The sequence below is a fragment of the Monodelphis domestica genome, chromosome X (genome assembly GCF_027887165.1).
Source record: "Monodelphis domestica isolate mMonDom1 chromosome X, mMonDom1.pri, whole genome shotgun sequence".
NCBI lineage: Eukaryota > Metazoa > Chordata > Mammalia > Didelphimorphia > Didelphidae > Monodelphis > Monodelphis domestica.
Genome location: NC_077235.1, coordinates 73,047,385 through 73,072,384, shown reverse-complemented (window position 1 = coordinate 73,072,384; position 25,000 = coordinate 73,047,385). Strand labels below are relative to the sequence as shown.

Below are 25,000 nucleotides of genomic sequence, written 5' to 3'. Positions count from 1 at the left end.
GCAGCGCTGGTGGGATTGGCAGCAGAGAGAATTACGTGAGTAGGGGTAGAAATATTGGTTACGTCATGGAGTTGGCTGAGGACCGAAGAACGTCGGCGCACGGCACCCTGAAATGAACCGCTTCTCTTGAAAGTACTCACTACCTCCATCTGTGGGAGAGAAAATGAGATAAAGTTTGGCTTGTACTACCCTCCTAGAGACGCTGAAGGAGGGAATGGGGGTTAGGAATGGAGAAAGGGGACTTGATTAGGAAAATCATAATTCATTCGGCTAGGGCTGGGTGGAGGTTGACTAGCCTACTCTCCATGAAGAACGGGCTTGTTCAAGAAGTGACTAATTCGAACCAGACTGTGAGTGAATGGAGGAGAAGGGCACAGTGGGGCAGGGGCGGGGGAGAGCTGGGGCCTGAAACTAATTAAGAGAACAAAAGATTTTCGGGCATTTAAAGATGCCCGCTCAGCCAGGTCCCAGTTACTGCGAGTGACCACGGAACCCGGGAAGTGGCCTTCGAGAGTCGATTTTGCAGTTCGAAGGCAGAATCCTGTAAAGTAGGGGCGTTGGCTCTAGCCAATGGAAATCCACAGTGTCAAGGAGAATGTTAGGTGACTAGCCCAGGGACTTCCTTCTTGGCACTAATCTGAACTCACTAGCGCCGTCCATGCCAACCCACTTCTCTAGGTATTCAGTGGAGCTCCCTACCGCTGCCGCTGATGCTGAAGAGTCACCTCTAGTAGGCGATCCTCGCTCGGCCTTTCTCATCGCCGAAAGTAATACTACTGCATTACTTCCGAAGCATCTTCTCATTTCCAGGTCTGTAAGCTCGGCCTGGACGCCCTGCATGATTCGGTTCTTACTCTATTCATTACTCACTTCCATGACTGTCCCAATGATCAGATTTCTGAGTATCCTATTTTATCAGCCAGGAAAATAGCCCCTAGGAAGTATCAGAAGGAGAAGGTGCTTCACTAAGAAGGGCACATGTGCACAGGCTATGGCGGTGGAAGATCCCCACCAAGCCTGTGGGCTTGCTGGCATTGGGGAGGGCTGCCTCCCAAGAGTCCTTGCTCCACAGCAGCAAGGGGGGAGGAGGGGCCATGGCATCTGCATTTCCCCTCCCCCAGGCTCGGAGCAACAATGTGGATTTTGTGCACAAGGTTGAGGCTGTTTTTAGATTTCTTATGAGTCGAGGCTCTGTGGGTTTGAAAATGTTTTTATTTTTTTGAGCTGTCTGCAGGGCCTGGGCACGAGGTAGTGAGGGAGGGCAACATTGGTTTGGGCTTATCACTGTCAGCATTCTGATCCTATCTTCATTTGCTGCTGGTAGAATTCGTTCTCCTTTGGGGGTTGGTTGGAGATTTTTATGTCTTGCCAAATCAAGCCTAGGTGTTGTGACTCTAAGGCAACGAGAAAGAATATACTAATTATGAAACGAATCGACTCAAACTCGCTCAGCCAAGTGGACGATGGCCCCTTTTGGAGTCCTCCCCTTGGCTTCCCGCACCCCTTGGGGGGCTCCTCTTTGGGAATGGCCTTCAGGAACGACTGATTCTCTCTCCTTCGCATGGCCTTTGCCGGGACCCATGTGGTCCTTCCTCTGAGGGCCGCAAAGGCATTGATTGTGGAAGGAGGGGGAGGGGGAGGCCCAGGCCAGCCAGGAAATACTGTCTGGGGTCCTAAACATGGTGTGACCGTAGAGGAATGAGGTCTGATTTTCTCCAAGGCCATTGCCAAAGAGAAGGCCTTCCCCCTTCTCCACCTCCCCCACCCTGCCCCCACCCCCCTCAAACCGGGGCAGCCTCCCAAGAGGAGAACAATGCTTACTGGGAGGGGAAGGATACACTCTTGGCTGTTAACTAGGAGACCATTAGTCTCTTTTCCTTCAAGTCCAAGCTCACATGAGTTTCAAACCCAGAAGCTAAAGCAAATGTTTGCTGAACCCACGCTTTCTCTTCCAGTCATGGATCCTGACTTTAGACTGGGGGGGGGGAGGGAGGAGGGTGCCAGATCTTCCCCCCAAACAATGAAGGGGCTTCTAGCGCAGTGAGGACCTGGGTGGGTCTCAGGAATTGACTAGGCCTTTTTGGAAGTGAGACCCAAATGTTGTAGGCAGGAGGCCAAGAGGCAGAGCACGGGGCAGGGCTCCCTTCTGAGGCTGCTAGGCAAAATCCAACAATGTTGTGTGTGTCCCTTTACGTTCTGTTATTCTAGTTGGGGTGGAGAGCATTTACGAATTCTCGTGTCTATGCTGCTGATCTGGCACCTCCAGCCACATCGGCCAACTACATGTGTTCAAATAAAGGAGGCTTTTGTGCATTCAGGTCAGGTTAGCGAGAGAGGCCCAGAACAGGGTGAGCCAGTGTGGAGAAGCCTGCCCAGTAGTAGCATCTACATTTTCTTTCTTTGCATTTGAAAAACCCGTAACATTGACGCGAGGCCATCGTCCATCGCATTAGCCCCGATTTTTTTCCAGGATAGACTCTCTCAACTCACAGCCACCTTGCCCTACTAGCTCAACACATTTCTGTTTACTCAAACCAGAGCTGGCATCGACTAGCTGTTTGGAGCTGGAAAACGCCGAATCAGGTAGCAGGGTCACTTTGAAAGGCAGTGCTGGGCTCAAGAGACCAAAAAAACCCACAGAAGAACCTGGCATGTTCGCCAGGAGAGCCCAGAAATGAGAGGATTTAGGAACCGACTGGGAGAAATAAGACTTTGGATTCAACCAGTCACCACCTTCAGGGAATGGATCTAAACATAGCTTTGGTTGGAATGAAGGAACAATGGCAAGGTTGTGCTTGGCTGAAGGCATTTCCCAGCATCCCCCTCCATCACACACCTGGGAAAACCAATGGCTACCACTTAAACGTGGCGGCAATTAGGAAGGCACTTGGGAGGATGAGCCCAGGTCATTTTACCAGAAGTATTTCGGATGTCCCTAAGAGTCTCCCATCCCATTCCTCCCTAGTGCTGTCTTTTTGAGCTACAGGAAGATAATCTTTTTGGACAGGTCTTTTACAAGAGGAGAGTTTCCCCTTAAGGAAGGTCTGGGAAAGGGACAATTCAATTCCAAGTTTCCTTGAGCTGGTGGCTGGCCTTTGCTTTTCCCTTTTGCTTTGGTTAGGCTGTCCTATGTGCACGATGACAATAAAAAGACTTCTTGTGAATAATTGGTGTAATACTTTGGGAAGCCATAGTACAAACAGCTGGTGTTCTGGATGACTGGGCTGAGGAGAATTCCATTTAGAAATAGTAGTGTGCTGAGCCCCAGAATTTGGCTACTTGGTTGTATTTTGTCTCGTGTTCAACTAAACTTGCTCTTAAGATGGCTCTTAGGAGGCTACGGAGAAAGCTGGGGTGGGGGGTGGACAATGACTCTAGCCTTAATAGACCTCATCAACTCGCTTGCTCATCAAGTTGCTTGGTTAAATGTTTCCCATATTTGAACAATTACCAAGTATCCTCACCCATAATTCAGCACGGTCAGTTATGGAAACCAGAATGGGAGTTGATCTATTTCATGCATTTAAAGGAAGGCCAATTAAAATCCCACACAGCACCCCTCCTCATACACCTCAACCCCTCTACCATCACCGACACACCTTGAGCTAAAGGCTACACCATCTGGGGGAAGAATTCCCATGGAGAAATACAACCTGAGCTCAGAGCTGGGAGGGAGGAGACAGGTTTAATTTAGAATGGAAGAAGAGAAGGCTCAAAATAGGCCAAATATATTTGGTTTGGATAGCTGCTTTTATGTGTTGTCCCATTTTTTGGTGAATAATCTGCATAGGTAGCTTCCCTGAGTGTCTATTTTTGTGAAGTGAGCTGTGTTGAATTTTGTACAACTGGAATTCTTTTCTCTTTGGGTCACCAACTAGATTAAAAAAAAATAACATGGCAGCCTGCTTTGTGAAACGGATTGGATTAGAAGATAAGAACATCCCTCAGTGGTCTAAGCCCAGTTTTCCCATCCTTTGCTTCTTTGCGGTCTCTCTAGGCAGAAAAGCAACCACTGTTAACTAAAGTCAAATCATCTGGTAAACAACTGGGCACACCCCTCCAAAGACATACGCAACTGGATGCTATTTTCATGATAGGACACTTTAAGGGTATATGAAGAACCTGAATGGTGGATGTGCCTTTTTTCCAAAGCAACTGACTGTCGATCCTCCTCCCACTTTTCCCCAGTGGTATACCTGAGTCTGGATCCTGTTAAGGCCCCGGAACCAGAGGATCTGGCCGCGGCGGAGTTCCCTTTCAGCATGGTCAATCTCTTCTTCATCCTCTGCCATTTCCTCATCAGCAATCTCATCCTTTCCTGGCCCATGCCCTGCCTCCTTCAGGAATTTCAGGTGACTGGTGGGGATGGTGGCAATGACCTGAACAGAATCAAACAGAGATGGTTGACGATGAACTGTGGTGGTGAACCTATAGCACGTGTGTACTCTTCTGTGGGTATGCACGCCACTGCCCCAGCACAGAGTTTGCCAGAGTTCATTACTAGATGGAGAGGTTCAGATATAATGAATCATGTGGATGTTGAATATGTATTCAAAAGCTGATGCCAATGAAACAAGGTGTTCATGGATCAGACTTATGGGTATAGGTTTTTAATACTTTACATGATTGATTTATATTGAAACCTATCTGAGAAAATTGACTTGGGGTTGAGATTATTGGGATGAAAAAATTAAGCTTCCTCTCTACCTTGGAGGAATGTCACATAGTTGAAATCTGAAAGGCATCAGGCAGTCTGAGAAGTTCTCAAAAAGCACAAAAGTTCAACTTTATTATCGGAATAAGTAGGAAGGGTTTCTGACCAGGGTTCCATGAAGAAAGAAGTTTAACAAAAGTCTGGAGGAACTTTCCAATAGCTTCTTCCTTGCCACCTGGCTGAGCAATTGTAGTAAGGTAGTAAAAACCTGTTTCATTATTTTTGTAATTAGACTTGTAAGATGATGTAAAACACTTTTGGTATCTCCTTTGTGTTAACTGAGAAACTCATTTGAAACATTAACATTTTAAATAAACCTTCTGGGTGAAGGGTCAGAGGGACATTCTGTCTTTCTGACTATTTCCACACCATTACTATCTCTTATCTCTCATTTTCCTCTATACATTTCCATCCCCTACTTTAGCTGCTTCCCCCCTTCGTTTTCCCAGTCCTTGGCTTTCCTTCTAGGTCATTAGAACCCATGTGGATCTTGGAAGGGGCTGGACCTCTTCGCTAGAAAGCCAGAGGGACTAGGGCCAGGTTGCTCTCCTCTCCCCCTCCATGCGTACCTGAGGACATCACCTGCCCCTTTAAAAGGTTCACCATCACTGTTCTATAAGAACCTCTCAGAGGCCCAGCTTAAGACAAGGCATTGCACTTTAGCAGAAGTCCTAAGCAAGATGTGTATCTAGGAGACTGCCTCCAGCTCTGGATACTAGTGCGTGTGTGTGCGCGCACATGTGTGTGTGTGTATATATAAACACACCCTCAAAGGTGAACAACTTTTGTCTGGGGATTAACACTCATCTCATGTCAGATACTCTTGTTTCACTTGTTTCCCATGATGGCCAGATCCTCTTATTTGCTTCTCCCCACAAGCTAGGGCCTGCACTGTGGGCCTAGTCCTGGCCTTGAGCTACAATGTGGTTCTGGATGTCCCAGTCTTACTCAGATCCCTGGGTTTTTGATTTCTGCTGTTGGACCTCCTGAACTTGGCCAGCCACCCTCCCCCACTTCCTCTCCTTCTTAAGCTGACTCCCCTGTATTGGCACCATCAGTCCTTTGTCTTACCTAGAGAAATGGTGAGGTGACGTAAATAGAGGAATCAGGAAGGCCTGACTTCAAATCTGGATTCAGACATTTCCTAGCTGCATGACTTTGGACAAATCACTTCACCTCTGTTTGCTTCAATTTCCCCAGTTGTAAAATGGGGATAAACAATACCTCATTCCCAAGGCTTATGTGCTCAACAGGGCTCCATTCCTTCCTACTAACTTGGGCAAGGCACTCCTCCCTGGGTTTGAGTTTGGTACTCCGTAATGTAACGCTAGGGGGATGGCTGGCTGGCTGGCTGGCTGGCTGGAGGGTCGGCCTACATGATTTCCCAGATCCCTTCCAAGTGGGATTCTATGGTCTCGTGTTTGGTTCAGGGCTGTTCTTAAGCCAGCTTGAACAGGTTTGAGTCCATTGCTATATTTTCAGTGTAAGCATGCACACCTTGGCAATCAACAAGGTCTACAAATCAAGGATTGATGTCTTTGTTCTGTTGATTATCTAAACTTAAGAAAATGGTGATAAAAATCTTAATAATGGGAGCCAACTGGGTGGTTCTGTGGATATAGAGCCAGGCCTAGAGAAGGGAAGTTCTGGGTTCCAATCTGGCCTCAGACACTTCGTAGTTGTATGACCCTGGGCAAGTCACTTCACCCCCATTGCCTAGCCCTTATCACCCTTCTGCCTTGGAACCAATACTTAATATCAATTCTAAGACAGAAGGGGAGGGTTTCAAACAATCTTCATAATGTAGATTAGATAGAAAAATGTGTCACGTACAACAACCCCCCTCCCCAGAGAGCTGGTTGTTAAATATTTACCAGCACGCCCCTGATTATTATTATTATTATATAATATTATGCACAGAGAGGTAGCCTTAAAGTCAGGAACACCTGAGAAATCCTGCTTCTGACACATACTGGCTTTGTGACCTTTGGCAAGTCACCTAACCTCTCAGTATTTTAGGAAACTCTCTAAGACTAGTAGTTGTGAAGCAGATGACAATCTGCATTAGAATTGAAAGTTTCTCACCTGCAGAAGTTCCCTACTTTGGCAAAATAACAGCTAGCTCTTATTTTCTACTTTTGTTTTAAAAAACCCTTCCTTTCCATCTTAGAATCACTACTGTGTATCGGCTCCAAGGTAGAAGAGTGGTAAGGGCTAGGCAATGGGGGTCAAGTGACCTGCCCAGGGTCACACAGCTGGGAAGTGGCTGAGGCCAGATCTGAACCCAGGACCCCTGGCCTCCAGGCTTGGTTCTCTGTCTACTGAGCCACCCAGCTGTGCCCCAAAGCAAGCATTTATGTGCCTACTATGTGCCAGGCACTGTGATAAGCCCTTTACAAATATGTTCTCATTTGCTCCTCACAACATCTCTGGGAGGTAAGGGCTGTTATTATCTCCATTTTATAGAGGAGGAAATTGAGGCAAACAAAAGTTAAATGATTTGCCCCAGGTCAATAATAAAATATTATATTGACATAACATAAATGTTTTATGATAACACACCATTAATAGAATCTGAAAATATAATAAAACATCATTTCTAGTCCTAATATTCTTTCAGAAGCATCAACCTTGGCTTTACCCCAAGGGCAATGGGAGATACCCCCACCCGTCCCAAACAATGGGTGTAAAAGCCAATGGCAGGGAGATTTTTGCCATATGGCTGGAAAAGAAGGTGAAGCAGGGGTAGGATGAGAGCAAAGGCCGATGAACCCAGGCCCCACAGAATGTGGGAAGGCCTCCAGTTCATTGTTGGCAGAGGTAGAACAAGAGCCCAGGGAGGCTGGGCCAGTGCTCTTCCCATTCCACCCCAATGATTCAGTCAGTGATGGCGCCCATGGCTAATAAAGGCTGGGGCTGGGCGGCTGCAGAGTTGGGACAAGAACCCCAAAGAAACATGGCTTTTACCTGTCCCCAGATGAGTTCTCCAATGCCAATGAAGAGGCACCACAGCCACTGGTCAACAGTCAGGGGCGCACAGCTGAAGGGTTTCCCACCAAACTGGACGATCACAATCTGCAGGAGAAGAAAGGTCCTGAGCAAAGGCTTTGGGCAGTGGCAGGGAAGACCAGATTGTTCTTGTCTTCTTAACCTCCCTCTAACCTCCACCAGGAGTTACTCAGTTGTTTCTTCTACTTGGATGCTTCCCCCATCTCTCTGTCTTCCTTTCCCCTCTTCCCTTTCCAACTCCTCTGCAAGGCCTAGCATCCTTATATAAGACCTTATTATTATCATTGGCCTTTACCAAGTCTTTGAGGCTCTGTTCGAGAGCATGAGGCGTACATCCTGGGTTCCAATGTGACCTCAGATACTTCCTGGCTGGGTGACCCTGGACAAGTCACTTAACTCCCATTGCCTAGCTTTTATTGCCCTTCTGGCTTAGACCCAATACACAGCATTGATTCTAAGATGGAAAGTAAAGGTCTTTTGAAAAGTGCATAGGGTCTTGGAAAGAGCCCTGACTGGTGCTAGTCACAAGCTCTGCACTTGAATCCTGGTTTTGTCATGAACTTGCTGTTGGGACCTTGAGCTTTCCTCTTCCCTCCATGAATCTCAGTTTTCCCGCATGTTAAGTTCCCTTCCAGCATCAACGTTCACTCAATGGTCTTTGATTCTAGGTTCTACTTCCTTCAGGAAGTGTACTCTAATCTAGTCCCAGCCCAGAGCAATTTCTGCTCCTAATGCCTATAGCTTTTGGCCTTAAGCATACATCGGTGACTGGAGGTGTGGGGTGGCAAGGTGGGAATGTAGGGAGGAGAGGGTAGTGGTCATTTCTCCAGTGAGCTGGGTAAGTGCAGTCACTCCAATGATGTCTTGGTGACTGTCCTGGATTTGATACCTCAGGATGGAATGAGTCCTCAGCAGCCTTGGGAGCTGGTCAAGAAGGTCTCCAGCACTGTGCTTCCATTTCTGTCTACCACTGTGTCCTTTCCTCTCCCCCTTATCCACCTCCCCAGAGCCCCCTAGGCAAGACCCACTAATTATCAAGGTCATTGTGAATGCCTTGCTTATGCCATTCATTCCTTTGGCACCTTCCCTAGATGGCAGGATCTTTGCATTCTAATGGGGGCTTTGGGGAGATAACGCTTTTCCCAAAAGGGAGCCATGATTCAAGAGCTGTGGACAGGCAGACTAGTGGGTGGGGGAGAGTAGTTACCAAACTGCCATCTCCACCTTGGGCTAACCAATCTCTTAAACTGGAAGCCCTTAATTTGTGTGTGTTGGACCCCCTGGAAGTCTGGGGAAACAAATGTAAATCCACACGATAAAATCAGTAGTGTCACAAAGGAAATCATATCTATGGAAATAATGTTACCTTAATACCAAAACCTAAATCTAAACCCAAGACAAGAGGTTCACAACTGCCAGGTACAACAACTTTTGCCCTCAACTCATCTGGAGGAAGACTGATGCTGTTCTGAAGAGAGCAAAGGGCTGGAGCTTTCAGTGGTTGGTTTGCTCCACAGGGTGCAAGCTTTGAGAGGAGGTCTTCAAAGGACTAGGGAAAGAGAGGAGTCACCATTATGGCTGCTCCCTACATGCCTCACATTTTCTGCTGCCCAACAAAGAGATCCCCTTGGCATCTGTAGAGGCTACTACCCACCAGCACAACCCCAAGAGGGGGCTCTAGGAAGGCATGCCATCTAAGACTGCTGGACAGTGACTGGGAAATGGGAACCCCAGAGAAGTGGCAGGAGCCGCAAGGATTCTGGGATGAGTTTGCAGAATGGGAAAGAGGATGCCCAAATATTCTAAGGGCTTCTTCTGCTTTCCTTGCTCCTAGCCTCTGGTGTTCTCTCTCTGGGCTCAGGGAGCCAGTACTCCCATGGCTTTGACTTGAGGCCTGGGTTGGTGAAGTTAGTTTGGTTTTTGTGGTGCCTGGACCCTCAGGTGCATGAGTTACTGCTAAGCTCAAGCCTGGGGGGCTGGAGGGGTGGGGAAGGGAGAGAAGAAGCTTTTCTTTTGCAAAAATAAATGCCACAAATTGGGGATTTCAAAGAAGTACCGAGTAAGGGATACCTCTGGAGTAGCTCAATGTTTTTGGAAAGTCTGAGTTTGGGGAAATACCTGGCTGGTGAGCTTGGGGCCATGTTCGAATTCCTTCCGACCAACAAAGAACCACTTGATGAAACTGTGCCCCACCTACTGCTGGCAGTGGGAGGTGGCCTTGTGGCAGGGGTGGTCTTGCCAGGCTGCTCAGGCAGCCCTTTCCTTGGAGCCCAGGCCTGAAGTCCCCTTTCCCCCACCCTCCAACTTTGTAGTGACCTGGGTTTTCCTAAGGCTCTAATTTGCCTGCCTTGGTTCCCTTTCCCATGTAAGGAAAAGGGAAAGTTGAGTGCCAGGACCACCCCACTGGCCTTCTCCCACAGACCACTAAGGATTTCTGCACTCCATTGGGCAACTGGACAAACCTTAATCAGGGGTTCAGTGGGGGAGGGGAGGCTACTCATGAAATGCTATTGGTAGGCATCAGGGAAAGTTTGCTGATATGAGAAATCAGTTGGGGAGTGGCTGGGTGGCTCAGCAGATAGAGAGCCAGGCCTGGAGGTGGGAGGTCTTGGGTTCAAATCTGGCTTCAGATCCTTCCTAGAAGGATGACCCTAGCCTAGCCCTTACCACTCTTCTGCCTTGGAACTGATTCTCAGTCTTGATTCTAAGATAGAAGGTGAGAGTTTAAAAAAGACAGAAAGCAAGAAGTCAATCAGAGCTCCCCTCTGGCCTTCAAATACGAATACCGTTGGGAGTCACTCATTATGGGCATTTAAGCCCTTACTGGGAACCTGTGCATCTGCTTCTAAGGTGACAGTAGCTCAGAGTCGTTGGGGGTCTTGGCAGTGAAGAGTGTGAGCACTTGACACCTGGGAAAAGTGGTGGTGGTAGTGCCCTACTTTAGGGAGAGAGGAGGGGAGGATGGGGCAGGTTAACCTGCCTCCCTCTAAGAACGGAAGAGTTAAACTAGAGGATGGGACTGCGGTTCTTAACAGTGCTGGGAATGGGAGGATGTGCATCATGGATGATTTTTGGATTCCTCCATTCCTTTATTCTCCAGTCTCTTCTGCTTATTAGAGGGGGAAATGGCGATCTCTGTGGGGACTGACTTGCCCAAGGTCACACGGCAAGGAGATGGGCCTAGATTCTCTTACTTGAATGCCAAAGGTGCCCAGGACGATGGAACAGAAGATGGGATTGCTGAAAATGCCTTCGAAGACATTCCTCTCGCCGTGGATCTTGCGGGCATTAATCTCATTGAAAAGTTGCATCAGAACAAATGTATTGAAGATGATGGTGTAATGTTCTGAAGGAGGAGAGTGCAGAGGGGCATTCCTGCCGCTGTCGATGTCAAACATGACCTCACCTAGAATGGAGCGGGAGAGAAGACAGGGAAATCAGAGGCGGGCAATGGGCAGCGAAGGAAAAGAGGGGAACTGGGCAGCCTCTTTCTCCCTCTGATCCCCACAGTGAAGTTGATCAGACTAGCAGGGGCTCCTTTGTTTGGACCTAGAGACAGGGGGAGGGCTTCCCACTTCACAGGGTTTGCCCAAACTCCTCACACATTCATCTCATAGAGGATTTTAAAGTTGACCCAGCTCGTGAGGAAGGTTCGAGCCATAAGTTCTGGTCCCTATCTACCAATAAATTAGCATCTTGATTCACTCCGGTCTACACTTGTAGTGATTGTCCACAACGGCTCACCTTTCCATTAGCACTTTATTTACAAGAACTCAATCCAGTAGATAGTGCAATGATTATTATCCCCATTTTACAGATGAGAAAAACTGAGGCTTGGAAAAGGAAAATGACTACTTAAGGTCAATAACTATTCTCTTGCTTCTCTAAACTGATGGGGACAGTATTGAGGAAGTGAAATGGATTAAAATGGGTGAAAAGTGATTCAAAAGAAATGCCATTTTTACTACTTTCTAAATGAAAGACAATGTGGGACAGTGGTTTAGAGCAATGATGGCAAACCTTTTAGAGGGACAGGTGATGTGAAAAATGTCCTCAGGCAAGGGGGAGGGGAGCAGTCCAGCTCCACATCCCTCTGGCTTTCTAGTAATGAACTCTGGCAAACTCTGTGCTGGGGTGATAGCACTCATGCCCACAGAGAGGACTCTGAGTGCCCCCTCTGGCACATGTGCTATAGGTTTGCCACTACAAGCTTAGGGCATTGGTCACAGTTATAGTTCTGCTTCTCACTGGGCATATGAACTTGGACAAGTCCCTTTTCCTCTCTGGGCCTTGGTTTTCTCTTCTGTTAAATGAAGAGGGTTGGACTAGATGACCTTTCACCTCTATGAGATTATGACCCTAAGTTTTTCCAGGTTAACAGACTGTAGACTAATAGAGGTCCTTAAGGGATCTACTTTAATGGACATATAAAAATTCAACAATTGGCAGGAATTAGTGAATCAATCATTTACACATAAATGGGGGTGCATAGGGCAGAAAAGGAGACTCAAAATGCATTTGTTCTATCTGGTCTTTTTAAACAGCCCTTTTCTGGGGCATCTAGGTGGCTCACTAGATAGAGAACTAGGCCCAGATATGGGAGATCCTGGGTTTGTAAGTGGTTGCAGACACTTCCTGGGCAAGTCACTTAACTCCAGTCTCCCCAGCCCTTACTGCTCTGGGTTTAAAAAACAACAGAAGAACTCTTTTCCCCAGTGTTCTCTGGCTCCCTCCCCACAATTCAGTTGATTCTGTTTGTTGGATTTTTCTGAAAATTGTTTTGTTGACTCCATCTCTTTATCAAGCTTTCCCTTGCTGGAATGGAGAGTGCAGGGGCACCATTCAGCAGCCAGCCAGCCTCCACTCCCACCATGCAACAATCACACCCTCTGATTTTTCAGACAAGATGCCTGTAATCTGCCTGGGGCAATGCTGCTGTATATAGCTCTGAGCCCCAAACTACCCCTGGCTGATCCCACTGCAGTGGAAGCAATGTGCCATCACCAGAAAAACAAAAGTGTCACATCCCTGTGCTGAGGGTTAAGGGCAGTGCCAGAGAGTGAAGGAAAGAACCCTCCTGGGGAAGGGAGGGTGGGGCTGAAGAAAGGGTCCTGCCGTATCAAGTCCAAATCGAACAGGTGAGGCAAGGGGTGGAAGCCAGGAGGTACAAGGCAGCCCTTTAGAGTTGGGGAAATTGACATCGAGTCTGGGGGAACATACTGCAATGGGGGTTAGCAGTAGGTGTAGACAGAACAATAGTTTGTCTCATACTCCTTCCTGGCCTCCAAGCAAACTCACTGAACTGAATGTTCCTCGAGAACTTTGGCATGCCCTACCCAGCCATCTCTTTAGTCTTTCTGACACTGTCTAGGATTGAGCCCCTTTTCCCTCATGGTGGTGGTGCTGGTAGTGGTGGGGTGACTCTGGCTTCAGTTACTGCCTCCATGCCCTTGTCCAGGCTGTGCCCTATACCTGGAATGCACACCCTTCCTATATCTTTCTCCCAGGCTTCCTCTTTAGCCTAAGCAACAATCACTGAGACATCTCCCAAATCCCTTCAGTGGTTAGGGCTCCACTCAGGATCCCCACAAAATGATTGAATTAATTTACTTCTCTGCTTATCTGTTGTTTCCCTGGCAAAGGAAGATCTTAATCAAGGAACTGAACCAAACTGGACAAATAATACTGCCCCCCCCCAATGAGGACAGATTCGGGCAATGGAAGTTTTCATTTTTTCAGTGGGGATCAGGGAGAAGGAGGGAGCAGATGAACTGCCCATATGTGTCGGCGTGGATCATGGGCAGAGTCAGCCTTCTTGGATCCCTCCTCGTCCATTTCTTTCTTCTTCATTAGGTCAGAATATATGGCTCAGAACAATGGCTGATCAACTCCTGGACCAAGATTATTGGGCTCCTCAAGGAAGAAAATATTAGCTAATATTTGAGAGGTTTACAATAACCCTGTGAGAGAGGTCAATATTATTATAATTTCCCATTTTACAGCTGAGGAAACTGAGGCAAACTGGTTAAGTGACTTGCCCAGTGTCACACAGTGAGGTAGGATTTGAACTCAGGTCTTCCTAACTCTAATTCTTGGGCTCTAACCATTTTGCATCCCAGCAGGTGAGGCCTCTAGTAAGAGATTTCACATTTGTTCCCAAATAAGGAAAATTCTTCCACTCGTGTATTTTGGCATCTTTTCAATAACATATAGTTTCAGAGTTACCTCAGGTATTAAGATGTTATGACTCGAGGTCCTGGGTTCAAATCTAGCCTCAGATACTTCCTAGCTGTGTGACCCTGGACAAGTCACTTAATCTCTATTGTCTAGCTAATACCACTCTTCTGCCTTGGAACCAATTAAAACAGAAAGTAAGGGTTAAAAAAGAGTTGTGATTTGTCCAGGGTCACACAGACAAAATGTCTCTACCCAACATACTAAGCTGGCTCTCCTTTATATGCCACATGTCAGATGTTTAACCGAGTTTTCCTGTCCCCTGTTTCCTTTCTAACTACATTGATTTTGGTTGTACAAAAGTGATTTTACAAAACTGAAACTCTCCATTTAATCTTCTGTAATGACCTTATTTGATCAGCGATGGGTGCAGTGGGCAGAAAACGAGGTTTGGACTCAGGAGCCCCGGGTTCAAAATCAGACTTGGCCGTGTGACCTTGGGCGAATTTCCTGACCTCAATGGGACCCAGTTTCCTCAACCTGAGAATGAAGGTCCCCCGAGATCACTTCCATTCTCCCCTAGCCAGAGCTGTGTAGAGTGGTATCTCCTGCCCTGACTGGAACCCGTCTAGAATATGACTTTTTCTGTGCAAACCTGAAACCCATTTGGATGTCAGCCCTGCTATGCTGGGTCAAGCTTTCTGCATGGGGGGACTCTAAAGGGCTGAGTGCAAGCCTGGCCAGTTGGCAGCAGGAAGGGCATTGGGCAAGTGGGCATTGGTTGGCAGAAGCAGCGTACCAGCGAACAGAAGGGTGAAGATGACCGTGAGCTGATAGATGGCGTGGCCTAGGATGTTCTTCATCATCGTACGAGAGATGAGGGGCTTGTCCCGACCATATGGCTTTCGCAGGAGGAGGGCCTCAGTGGGTGGTTCTGTTGCAAGTGCCAGTGAAGCAAATGTGTCCATGATCAGATTCACCCACAGCATCTGGACAGCTTTGAGAGGGGAGTCCTATGGGCAGAGGGGACAGGAAAGGAAGAAGTTAGCTCCTGGGGACAGCGAGGCTCCGCCAAGGCCCTTCAGAGCTATGATCAGAAGCAGCACCGGCGATTACCTTCCAGAGATACTTCCCTACTGAGAAGGTTGGAGTTTGGAGCTTTGTGAAAAGGGAAAAAGCCACCCAGTTTATGCTCAATTTTATTGGCATTTTGTTCAAATGAAAACATGTGACAGCTTCTGTCACTTCTTTTGAACAGTGTGATTGTGATATTCCCCATCGCTTTTGTTCACGCTTAGAGGTTTGGCACTGCTTCTTAGCTAAGCCTTTCAGCTCTGTGTGGGGATCTATGTATGTGCACCTCTTTTATCAGATTAAAGCAGCAGCCCCAGGGCCAGATTTCCAGCACCTCCTTCCTTGGGCTCTTCCTCAGAGAGCCTCTTATCTGTATTACTGCTTTTCATCTCTCTTCCTCCCTCCCTCCTTTCCTTCCTTCCTCCCTCCCTCCCTCCCTCCCTCCCTCCCTCCCTCCCTCCCTCCCTCCTTCCTTCCTTCCTTCCTTCCTTCCTTCCTTCCTTCCTTCCTTCCTTCCTTCCTTCCTTCCTTCCTTCCTTCCTTCCTTCCTTCCTTCCTTCCTTCCATCCCTCTCTTTCCTCCTTCCTCCCTCCCTTCCACATACATCTCCTTGGGCCTCAGTTTCCTCCTCTGTAAAATGAGGGTCTTGGACTCAATGGCCTCTAAGGTCCCTTCCATTTTGTCTAGATTCAACAACCCACCCCAATGGTACTATTACAGTCAGTAATCAATGGGTGAGGTTTGACTGCTCTCCTGCTGAGCTGGGCTGAGAACCCAGTGCCCCTTCCTCCGGCCCATGTGGCTTCCAATCCTAATTGAGCCCTCTTTTGCATGCTTTACTCCCATGCTCAAGATCCATTGCCTTGTGGATAGAGTCCAGAGCCCTGAAAAGCAATTCAGGCGCTTACTGCGTACGTAAGTCAGTGCCTGGTACCTAATAGGGGCTCAAAGACCATCTGTGAATGATGATCACGGTGGTTTGAGGCTCCCCACAGTCTGACCCCGGCTAACCTCTCTAGCCCTCCTCTGGGCCCCAGCTCATCATCCTCCCCTCCTCCCTTCTTCCTCTCCTCCAATTTGTACCTCAGGCCCCGCCTCCCCTAGTAACCATTGCAGCCCCTAAGCCAAATGGGTCCTGGGTGTCTGCTCTGCCAAAGGGCTTCCCCCTTTGCCCACCTGATGGCCACAATCTAGGGGATTTTGAAAGGTTAAATAAGAATGAGTTCAAACCTCCAAACCAGGGCAAAGGTGATGGAAGCGGTCACAACTGGGGAAAACCAGTGAGTCAGACCTGGTGGCTCTGTGGAACCCTTTGGTTTGGTTGGCGTTGGTTTGAGGGTGGGTTGTTTTTTTTGGTAAAGGGAGGGTTTGTTAGAGAAGGAAAAGTAACAGCAGGGTTTGGGAAATGACTTTAGTGGTAAAAGTAAATGGCATCGAAGGCAGATATATGGCTCAGTAGACAGAGCCAGACCTGGAGATAGGAGGTCTTGAATAAGTCATTTAACCACAATTGCCTAGCCCTATCGCTCTTCTGCCATGAAACTGGTACTTATTATTGATTCTGAGACAGGAAGTAATGGTTAAAAAAAGTAAAGGTGATTGGTACTACTTAGGGTTTTTTTTTAAAACCCTCACCTTCTGTCTTGGAGCCAATACTGTGTATTGGTTCCAAGGCAGGACAGAGGTAAGGGCTAGGCAATGAGGGTCAAGTGACTTGCCCGGGGTCACACAGCTGGGAAGTGTCTGAGGCCAGATTGGAACCCAGGACCTCCCATCTCTGGGCCTGGCTCTCCATCCATTGAGCCACCCAGCTGCCCTCTGGTTTGTTTTTTTTTAAGAACTCTTCTACCAATGGAAAACAAATCCATTCTACCACTACTACCTCAGTGAAAACCCTAGGTGTTACTATTAATGACTATGGCATCATGAAAGTGCTACGGTAAAAACCCCAAGAACAAGCAAAAGGAAATAAGTAATAGGTTCCCTCTCAATCCCCAAGACTTGGCAAGAGGAGAAGCAAATGTAAATATCAACAAGAGAAAGGGGGTAAATAGAGCAGGTTGATTCTCATGTGACCTTCCCTTTAGTTACAAACCCAGCAGAAAGCGTGGATCAGAAAGGAAGCAGGGGAAATGTCTGGCAGCTCCTTATTCATTACAATGAATACAGACCTACAAGACAACTGACCCTGGTCTCCCTGTCCCAAGAGCCTCTTTGCACTTTAGATACTTGGGAAGAGATGACCCTGGCCTCCCCAATAGTGCTCTCATTCCTTGGATATGGGTCCATTATGAGTCAAGAGCGTGCTTTCTCTACAAGGAGGCTCTGAGACAAGGAGACCTGGTTGTGCCTCCACTTCATTGGTCCCCACGGAAGGGCCTCCCCCTCCCCCCTGCCCCAAATCTGACCTGGGTGATACAGGCTCCAGTGAAGGCCACAATCACAGCAACCACATTGACAGTCAGTTGGAACTGTAGGAACTTAGAGATGCTGTCATAGACATTCCGACCCCACATCACTGCCTTGACGATGCTGGAGAAATTGTCATCAGTCAGGATGATATCGGAAGCTTCCTTGGCCACATCTGTTCCTGCGATGCCCTGGAGATCACATGGGAGACCCATGAGAAGGACTTTCCCTAAAGGCCACTCACCTCCTGCTTCTTTTCCGATCAAGGCAAAGTCAACTTTTATTTGACTCCATTCATTCATTCATTCATTCATTCATTCATTCATTCATTCATTCATTCATTCATTCATGTATTAAGTATCTGCTACAGGCAACGCTATATTCACAGACACAAAATTAGAAAGTTTACATAGGCTGTGGATTCCCTTTCTGTAAGAGTAATAACAGCTAGCAATTCTGTAACATGGAGGTTTGGGAAGCACATTACATCCCTGTTTGATTCTCATAATAACTCTGGGTCACAGGGGTTGTTAGTTATTTTACAGATGAGAACTGAAGTGGTGAAGTGACTTGTCCAAGGTCACACAGCTAATAAATATTCAGGATTCAAAATCCTAACTCCAAATCCAAGACTTTCCCCTGCGGCTCCTTGCTGCCTTTCTATTCTGAAACACTGAATAATGAAGTCTCCAATGTACAGTCTCTCTGGCCTGACTCAGGCTACCTATAATGCCCAAAGCATTTTTCTCAGACACAGCTTTGGTCAGGTCATTCTCCTACTCTAGTAAACTTTCTGTCACCCACCGAATAAAGGGTAAAACTCCACTCCTGGGCTTCTCTAACCTTTTAGCCCTTTCTCAAGCACCCTACACTTTTTCTTCCATTACACCGCCCCATTGATGCACCAGTTTATTCTGGCCAGACGGCCCCACCTTCTCACACTGACCACCCCCCTGTCTCCAGATCTCCTTTACTGTAAGACGTTTAGTGATCCCCAAACCTAGAAGGAGCCATGGGGGGCATCTAGTCCAAACTCCACTGGAACCAGAATTCCCTCGAGGACTTCCCTGACAAGGGGGCACCCAGCCTTTGCTAGAAAAGCCCTGAGAAGGGGAAAACCTCCCGGGGCAGCTCCCTTCACCCAGGGCCCACTCTAAGTTTCAAGCAAGTATTTCTTGACAACAAACCCAGACCTGCTCTTTACACCTTCTCCCAGTGGCCCCTGGTTCTGCCCTCTGGGGACAAACACAAGTCTAGTCCCTGTTCCATGTGACAACCCTTCAAATCCTTGAAAATGGCTCTCTGGAGTCTTTTTTGCCCTCACCTTCTGTCTTAGAATCAATACTATGTGGTTCCAAGGCAGTAGAGTGGTAAGGGCTGCGCAATGGGGGTGAAGTGACTCGCCCAGGGTCACACAGCTGGGAAGTGTTTGAGGCCAGATTGGAACCCAGGACCTCCCATCTCTAGGTCCGGCTCTCCATCCACTGAGCCACCTGTGGGGCTATTTCTCTCTAGGCTACACATTCCTAGTTCTTTATGTTCTTCAAAGGGTACAATGTGGAGGCCCTTTCCCCATCCTTCTAGCTTTTCGGTGCCTTTGCCTAAACAAGACAGCCAATCCCTTTCCCCATGAGATGGCCCCTGCCTTTGAGGACTTTCCATTGCACTAGAAATCTAGTACCTGTTGGGCCGAGGAATAAGAACAGGCTATTTCTTTTTCCTCCCACCCCTGGTGATTTCACTGGGGTCAGCAAGCTAACCTCTTGGGCACTTTATAGCCTCAGAGGGTTGCCCGGGGCCCTAAGGAAAGTGACTTGTTAAGGGTAATATTACTAGTGGGGTTGTTAGAAACAGGATTTGAAGCCTGGTCAAGAAGACTGAGGTCAACTCTCTCTGGTCATTTCCAGACGAAACACATCCAGAGTGATCTGGGAGGGGCACTAACCATCACGAGAAGCAGGAAAGGTCTCCTAGAGGAGGAGGCATCTGAGAGAAGTGGTCAGAACTCACTGAGCCTGGGTATGGACTGACCAAGTTAAGTACAGTGGACAGCCCCACTCCCAGTCATCAACACTGAGTCTTTCTTGAGGTAGCCTCAGACTGTATTTACAGAATGTGTTATACTGGGGACTCCGATGAGCTTGCAGACCACTAATACCTCCGGATCTTTTTCAGACAGATGGCCTCCCTCATCGACACTTGTGATGCTGATTGTTTGAACCCAAACTTATGACTTTACATTTAGCCTTATTCTATAGATACCGGGGACTCCGATGAGCTTGCAGACCACTAATACCTCCGGATCTTTTTCAGACAGATGGCCTCCCTCATTGACACTTGTGATGCTGATTGTTTGAACCCAAACTTATGACTTTACATTTAGCCTTATTCTATAGATACCGGGGACTCCGATGAGCTTGCAGACCACTAATACCTCCGGATCTTTTTCAGACAGATGGCCTCCCTCATTGACACTTGTGATGCTGATTGTTTGAACCAAAACTTATGACTTTACATTTAGCCTTATTCTATAGATACCGGGGACTCCGATGAGCTTGCAGACCACTAATATCTCCAGATCCTTTTCAGACAGATGGCCTCCCTCATTGACACTTGTGATGCTGATTGTTTGAACCAAAACTTATGACTTTACATTTAGCCTTATTCTATAGATACCGGGGACTCCGATGAGCTTGCAGACCACTAATATCTCCAGATCCTTTTCAGACAGATGGCCTCCCTCATCGACACTTGTGATGCTGATTGTTTGAACCAAAACTTATGACTTTACATTTAGCCTTATTCTATAGATACCGGGGACTCCGATGAGCTTGCAGACCACTAATACCTCTGGATCTTTTTCAGACAGATGGCCTCCCTCATTGACACTTGTGATGCTTGATTGCTTGAACCCCCAAAAGATGACTTTACATTTAGTCTTATTCTGTAGAATTCATCTGATTGATTAGATTCAGCTGTTTCCTAGCCTGTTTCCCATTCCTGACTGTTAGGAAGCTTCTTTGCCAAATCTGAGGAGGAAAGTGGGGAGGTGAGGAGAACAATTACAAAATGTGTATGATAAGCAAGGGACAAGAGGTCACCTTTTCTTTTTGGCCAAAGTGAGACACAAAGGGAGCCACATCTATGAGGGTTGCTAAGGAACCTGGTTCAAGTCATTCAAGGGTCACGGAAAGATTATGATGACTTTGGTGAAAACATGCAACATGATTCACTGGCACGAATCAAAGACAGTGGCTAAACTTGAATGTCTGAAGCAGAGAGTTTCCCACGGTGGGACTTGAACACAGGGCTCCCAATTCTCAAGCCGGTTCTCTATCCACTACTCCATGTTTTCTCTCTTATCATTGAACTTGGGCTTTTTTCCCCTTGCAGGAAAGCTGGCTTGGAAGATCAGGAAGGAGAACAAAAGAGGAAAGAAAGCACTCTTGGGCCTTGGTTTTTGTGGCTATTATCTCCTTATTTCATGGGATGGATGAATGAAGCATTTGTTAAGTGCTTATGTTGTGTTGTGCTATACGTGTTGGGGGGACTAGGAGAAAAGGAAACCTGTCAGGAGCCCATGAGCCTCGCATCAGAGAGCGAGGGAATGAGTGAGACCAGGGGATTCAGAACTAGTGAGGAACCTCTCCCAATCACCTCCTCCTACTTTACAGATGGGGAAAGTGAGGTCCAAGGAATGGAAATGTCTACCCAGGCAGGAACGAGCATATTCAGAAATTTGAACCTGGGCCTTTTGTTTCTACAAGAAGCCAGCAGAAGAGACAGGAGAGCTGGAAGTCTTTATTCATCCAGCCTCGACCAACTTAGAATGAATCTGGGATGCTGAGTTGGTTCCCCTCTGCATAATCTCTAGGAAACCGAGTGAGGATAAAGGCACCGTGTAGCTGCTCCAAGTCTGGCAGCAGAGTTTCGTGTGCCAGTGGCTAGTCATTCTTATCTAGTCTTCTCAGTTCACTAAGGTGTACAGCCTGGTACTCTTTGGCTTTGATGTTGTGGCCATAGTTGGATACTAAAAGGTTAACACACCCGGGTCGCTTTAAACATGGGCTGCCATAGCAGGCCCTTTCCCAAGTCTGACCAACTTCCTCCCCAACCAGGAAGAAGTAGGAGACCTCTGACTATGCGAGGTATGGTGTGTGTGTGTGTGTGTGTGTGTGTGTGTGTGTGTGTGATCCATGAGGCCTTGGAGCCTAGCCTTCCCTCTACAGGGCTGGAAGGGCTATGGGCACAGAGGACCCTGAGGAAACAGGCAAGGGATTTACCATGGCAAAGCCCACGTCGGCCTTCTTTAGGGCAGGCCCATCATTGGTCCCGTCTCCAGTCACAGCCACCACCTGCCGCTGTTCCCCAATAGTACTGTCGATGATTCCTGAAACACACAAGAGAAGGCTGCTAAGTGGAGCAAAGTTACTGATGGTGCTCCTGAAGCACTGGCAATGTTTCGGCCAACCTGGGGAATTCTGGGATGTGGAGATGGGGCTCTCATCTTGACTCTGCTCCTCACTGGCTCTCCTGTTTGGGGCCAGTTGTTTATTATCTCTGGGCCTCAGGATTTCTATCCACTCTGAGGCCTGTGGGCACCGGGCCCTTTAAGTAACTTGGCAAGCCTTTTCTAGCCAAAATAAATGAATGAGTCCTCATTCACTTTTGCACAGTTTGCAGCTTGTGAGCTGACTCATCTCCTCAGTGCCCTCCCTCTCTCTGTAACAGTGGGGCCCTACTTAGGAGCACAGACTTAGAGCTGGCAGGGACTTGTAACCCAGCCCCCTTCATTTGACAGATGAGGAAACTGAGGTCCAGGGAGGGGAAGGGACTTACCCTTCCCACATAGGCAATAAGGAGCACAGGTTGGACATAGTACTTTTAAAAACCCTTACATTCTGTCTTGGAATCAATATTATTTTTTGGGTTCTCAAGCAGAAGAAGTGACTTGCCCAGGGTCCCCCAGCTGGGAAGTGTCTGAGGCCAGATTGGAACCCAGGACCTTCCATCTCTAGGCCTGGCTCTCCATCCACTGAACTACCCAGCTGCCCCCAACACAATACTTCTTCCGTCATTGTCCTCACTTGACTATTTCCCTTCCAGGGTTTGCAGTTTCCCGCCTTACTCTCTCCAGTCCAAGGTCTCATCCCATCAATCCCAGGCTATCCCTACCTTCCTGGATGACAAAGAACACATTAGCTTAGGTGCTAATGAGAAGTGGCTAGGAAAGCCACCCGCATCCCAGCCCCATCCTTCCAGTTCTCAGGTCACACATGTGGATTCTATTTTCGCAAGGGGCTTTGGGACAGAGAGTGACCCTGGTCCTTCTGGTGGCATTTTCACTGTGACGTTTCTGCCACCCAGAATGGCACAATCAGTGTGGATGCTTCCTATGGACTAGGGATTGTGAATCCAACCTCAGTTGATTACTGGCTGTGTGACCCTGGGCAAATTACTTCGCCCCATGCCTCAGTTTCCTCTCCATCAAATGGGCTGGAGAAGGCAATGGCAAACCCCTCCAGGATCTCTGCCAAGAATCCCCCAAATGAGGTCCTGAAGAGTCCAACATGGCTGAAAAGCCAACAAGGAGAAAGGGTGAAGGCCTTCGGGCCCCTTCTCCCAATGTGTAAAATCAAACAGCAGAGGATCATGCAGGAAACCCAGCCGATGAAGGCGCAGTTATCAAAGCCCTTGTTACGAATGCCAGTGCCCATCCCCTTGTAGAGGCCAAGAACATGAGCATGGAGGGGAAGGTCTTCCAGAGTTGCTAAGGCTAAAAAGTACAATCTGGTGAGGAACCTCTCTGGACTTAGCTAGGCTGGTTCTTGCGGTTGGGCATGCGGTCTTTTCCAAAGGGCCTGATCCAGAAAGGCCTCAGGGAGGTAGCTAGATGGCCCAGTGGATAGAGTGCTAGTCCTGGAGTCAGGAACATCCCGAGCCAAAGTGGACACTTTCTAGCTGTGCCTCAGTTTTCTGATCTGAAAAAATGGGTCTAAAATAGCACCTCTCTCCCAGGGCTGCTGCAAGGACCAAGTGAGATAACAGAAGGAAACCCCTTTGTAAACCTGCAAGAGTTCAAATTGAGAGGGAAGAGGCCAGAGGCGGGGCCCAAGGGAGGGCCGAATTTCATGCAGGCCAGGGCCATTATTTCAAGAGATTAAAAACAATAACCGAAACCCCAACCCTTCCCTTCTGTCTTAGAAGTGTACTCCATATTGGTTCCAAGGCCAAGAGCAGTGAGAACTAGGCAACAGGGTTAAGTGACTTGCCCCAGGGTCACACAGCCAGGAAAGTGCCTGAGGTCCCATCTGAACTCAAAGACCTCCAGGCCAGGCTCTCTATCCACTGAGCCACCTAGCTGCTCCCAGCCTTCATATTGTAATGGTGTTTTGACTGATGTTCCATCATCTTTTAGTTTCTTAAATTCAGAACTGGGCCAGAACCTGTTTTTGTTGTTTAGAATTTCACCAGGCAATCAGAACTCCTCAGCTTTGGCAAGATGGAGAGGCTTTTTTGCCCATGCGTGCTGGGGGCTCTGGAAGCTCCTGGGTGTGGGCTTGATGGTTTGGGTATACTGCCACCCAGTGGACAGCGCCGGCATTACAGCCTTTTGCTGGAAAACAAAATGACCGAGTACCTTTCTGGCCCCCCCTTCCCCACCGGGGTCTCTGCAGAGATTTCAGGGGCTCAGAGGAGGGCCTGGACAGAAGATCAGGGCCCGTTTCCCAGGTTTCTGCCTGAAGGCGAGCGTCTCCTCCAATTCTGAATACAGGCACCGAGCTGCCTGCCTGCCTGCTCACACACGCCCCCCACCCTGACTGCCAAGGGTCCGAGCCTCCACAAGAGAAGAGCCCGGAGGCAGCACGTGACCTGACTGGGCTTCAGCCTGCCCGGGGTCCCAAGGGCCGCCTGGGAGCTCCCCACTGGGGCTCCCACTGCCTTGTGACAGTCAGAGAGCAGGAATTAAGTTCCAGCTTTAGAGACAGATGAAGAAACTGAGGCCGGGAAAACCTTGCTGGCTCGGGTGGAGCAGAGTCACACACACACACACTTCCATATAAAGAAATCAGTATGTCCTGTCTTCCCAGCCTCATCTGCCCAAGTTTAGCCATTTCCTCTGAACTTTGATATATGAGTCAGGGGGGGACAGAGAGTGGGGGGAGGCAGAGACAGACAGAGCGACAGAATGAGGGACAGAGAGACAGACAGAGGCAAAGACAGACAAACAGAGAGACAAAGAGACAGAAAGAGACAGACAGAGGAGGGGGGGAGAAGGAGAGAGAGAGAAAGAGAGATAGGGAGAAGGAGAGGGAGAAGGGAGAGACAGAGAGAGAGACAGAGAGAGACAGAGACAGAGAGACAGAGAGAGAGGGAGAGACAGAGAGAGAGGGGGGAGAGAGAGAGGGAGGGAGAGACAGAGGGAGAGAGAGAGAGACAGAGACAGAGAGAGAGAGGGAGGGGGAGAGAGAGAGAGAGAGAGAGAGAGAGAGAGAGAGAGAGAGAGAGAGAGAGAGAGAGAGAGGGAGAGGGAGAGAGGGAGAGAGAGAGAGGGAGAGAGAGAGAGAGAGAGAGAGAGAGAGAAAGAGAGAGAGAGAGAGAGAGAGAAAGAGAGAGAGA

At 48.2% G+C, this 25,000-nt stretch overlaps 1 protein-coding gene across 1 annotated transcript in view; it reads right to left on the bottom strand.

Moving 5' to 3' along the window:
• The window catches only part of ATP2B3 (ATPase plasma membrane Ca2+ transporting 3), a 118,415-nt gene that overhangs the window by 14,637 nt on the left and 78,778 nt on the right, over positions 1–25,000 (bottom strand). Inside the window, exons 15-21 of the mRNA XM_056809416.1 lie at positions 21,664–21,900; positions 17,380–17,571; positions 14,697–14,910; positions 10,918–11,129; positions 7,682–7,789; positions 4,197–4,379; positions 63–149 (exon numbers count right to left, since the gene is read on the bottom strand). Of these exons, the coding sequence (XP_056665394.1) occupies positions 63–149; positions 4,197–4,379; positions 7,682–7,789; positions 10,918–11,129; positions 14,697–14,910; positions 17,380–17,571; positions 21,664–21,900 (1,233 nt within the window). The remainder of the gene's footprint in view (positions 1–62; positions 150–4,196; positions 4,380–7,681; positions 7,790–10,917; positions 11,130–14,696; positions 14,911–17,379; positions 17,572–21,663; positions 21,901–25,000) is intronic.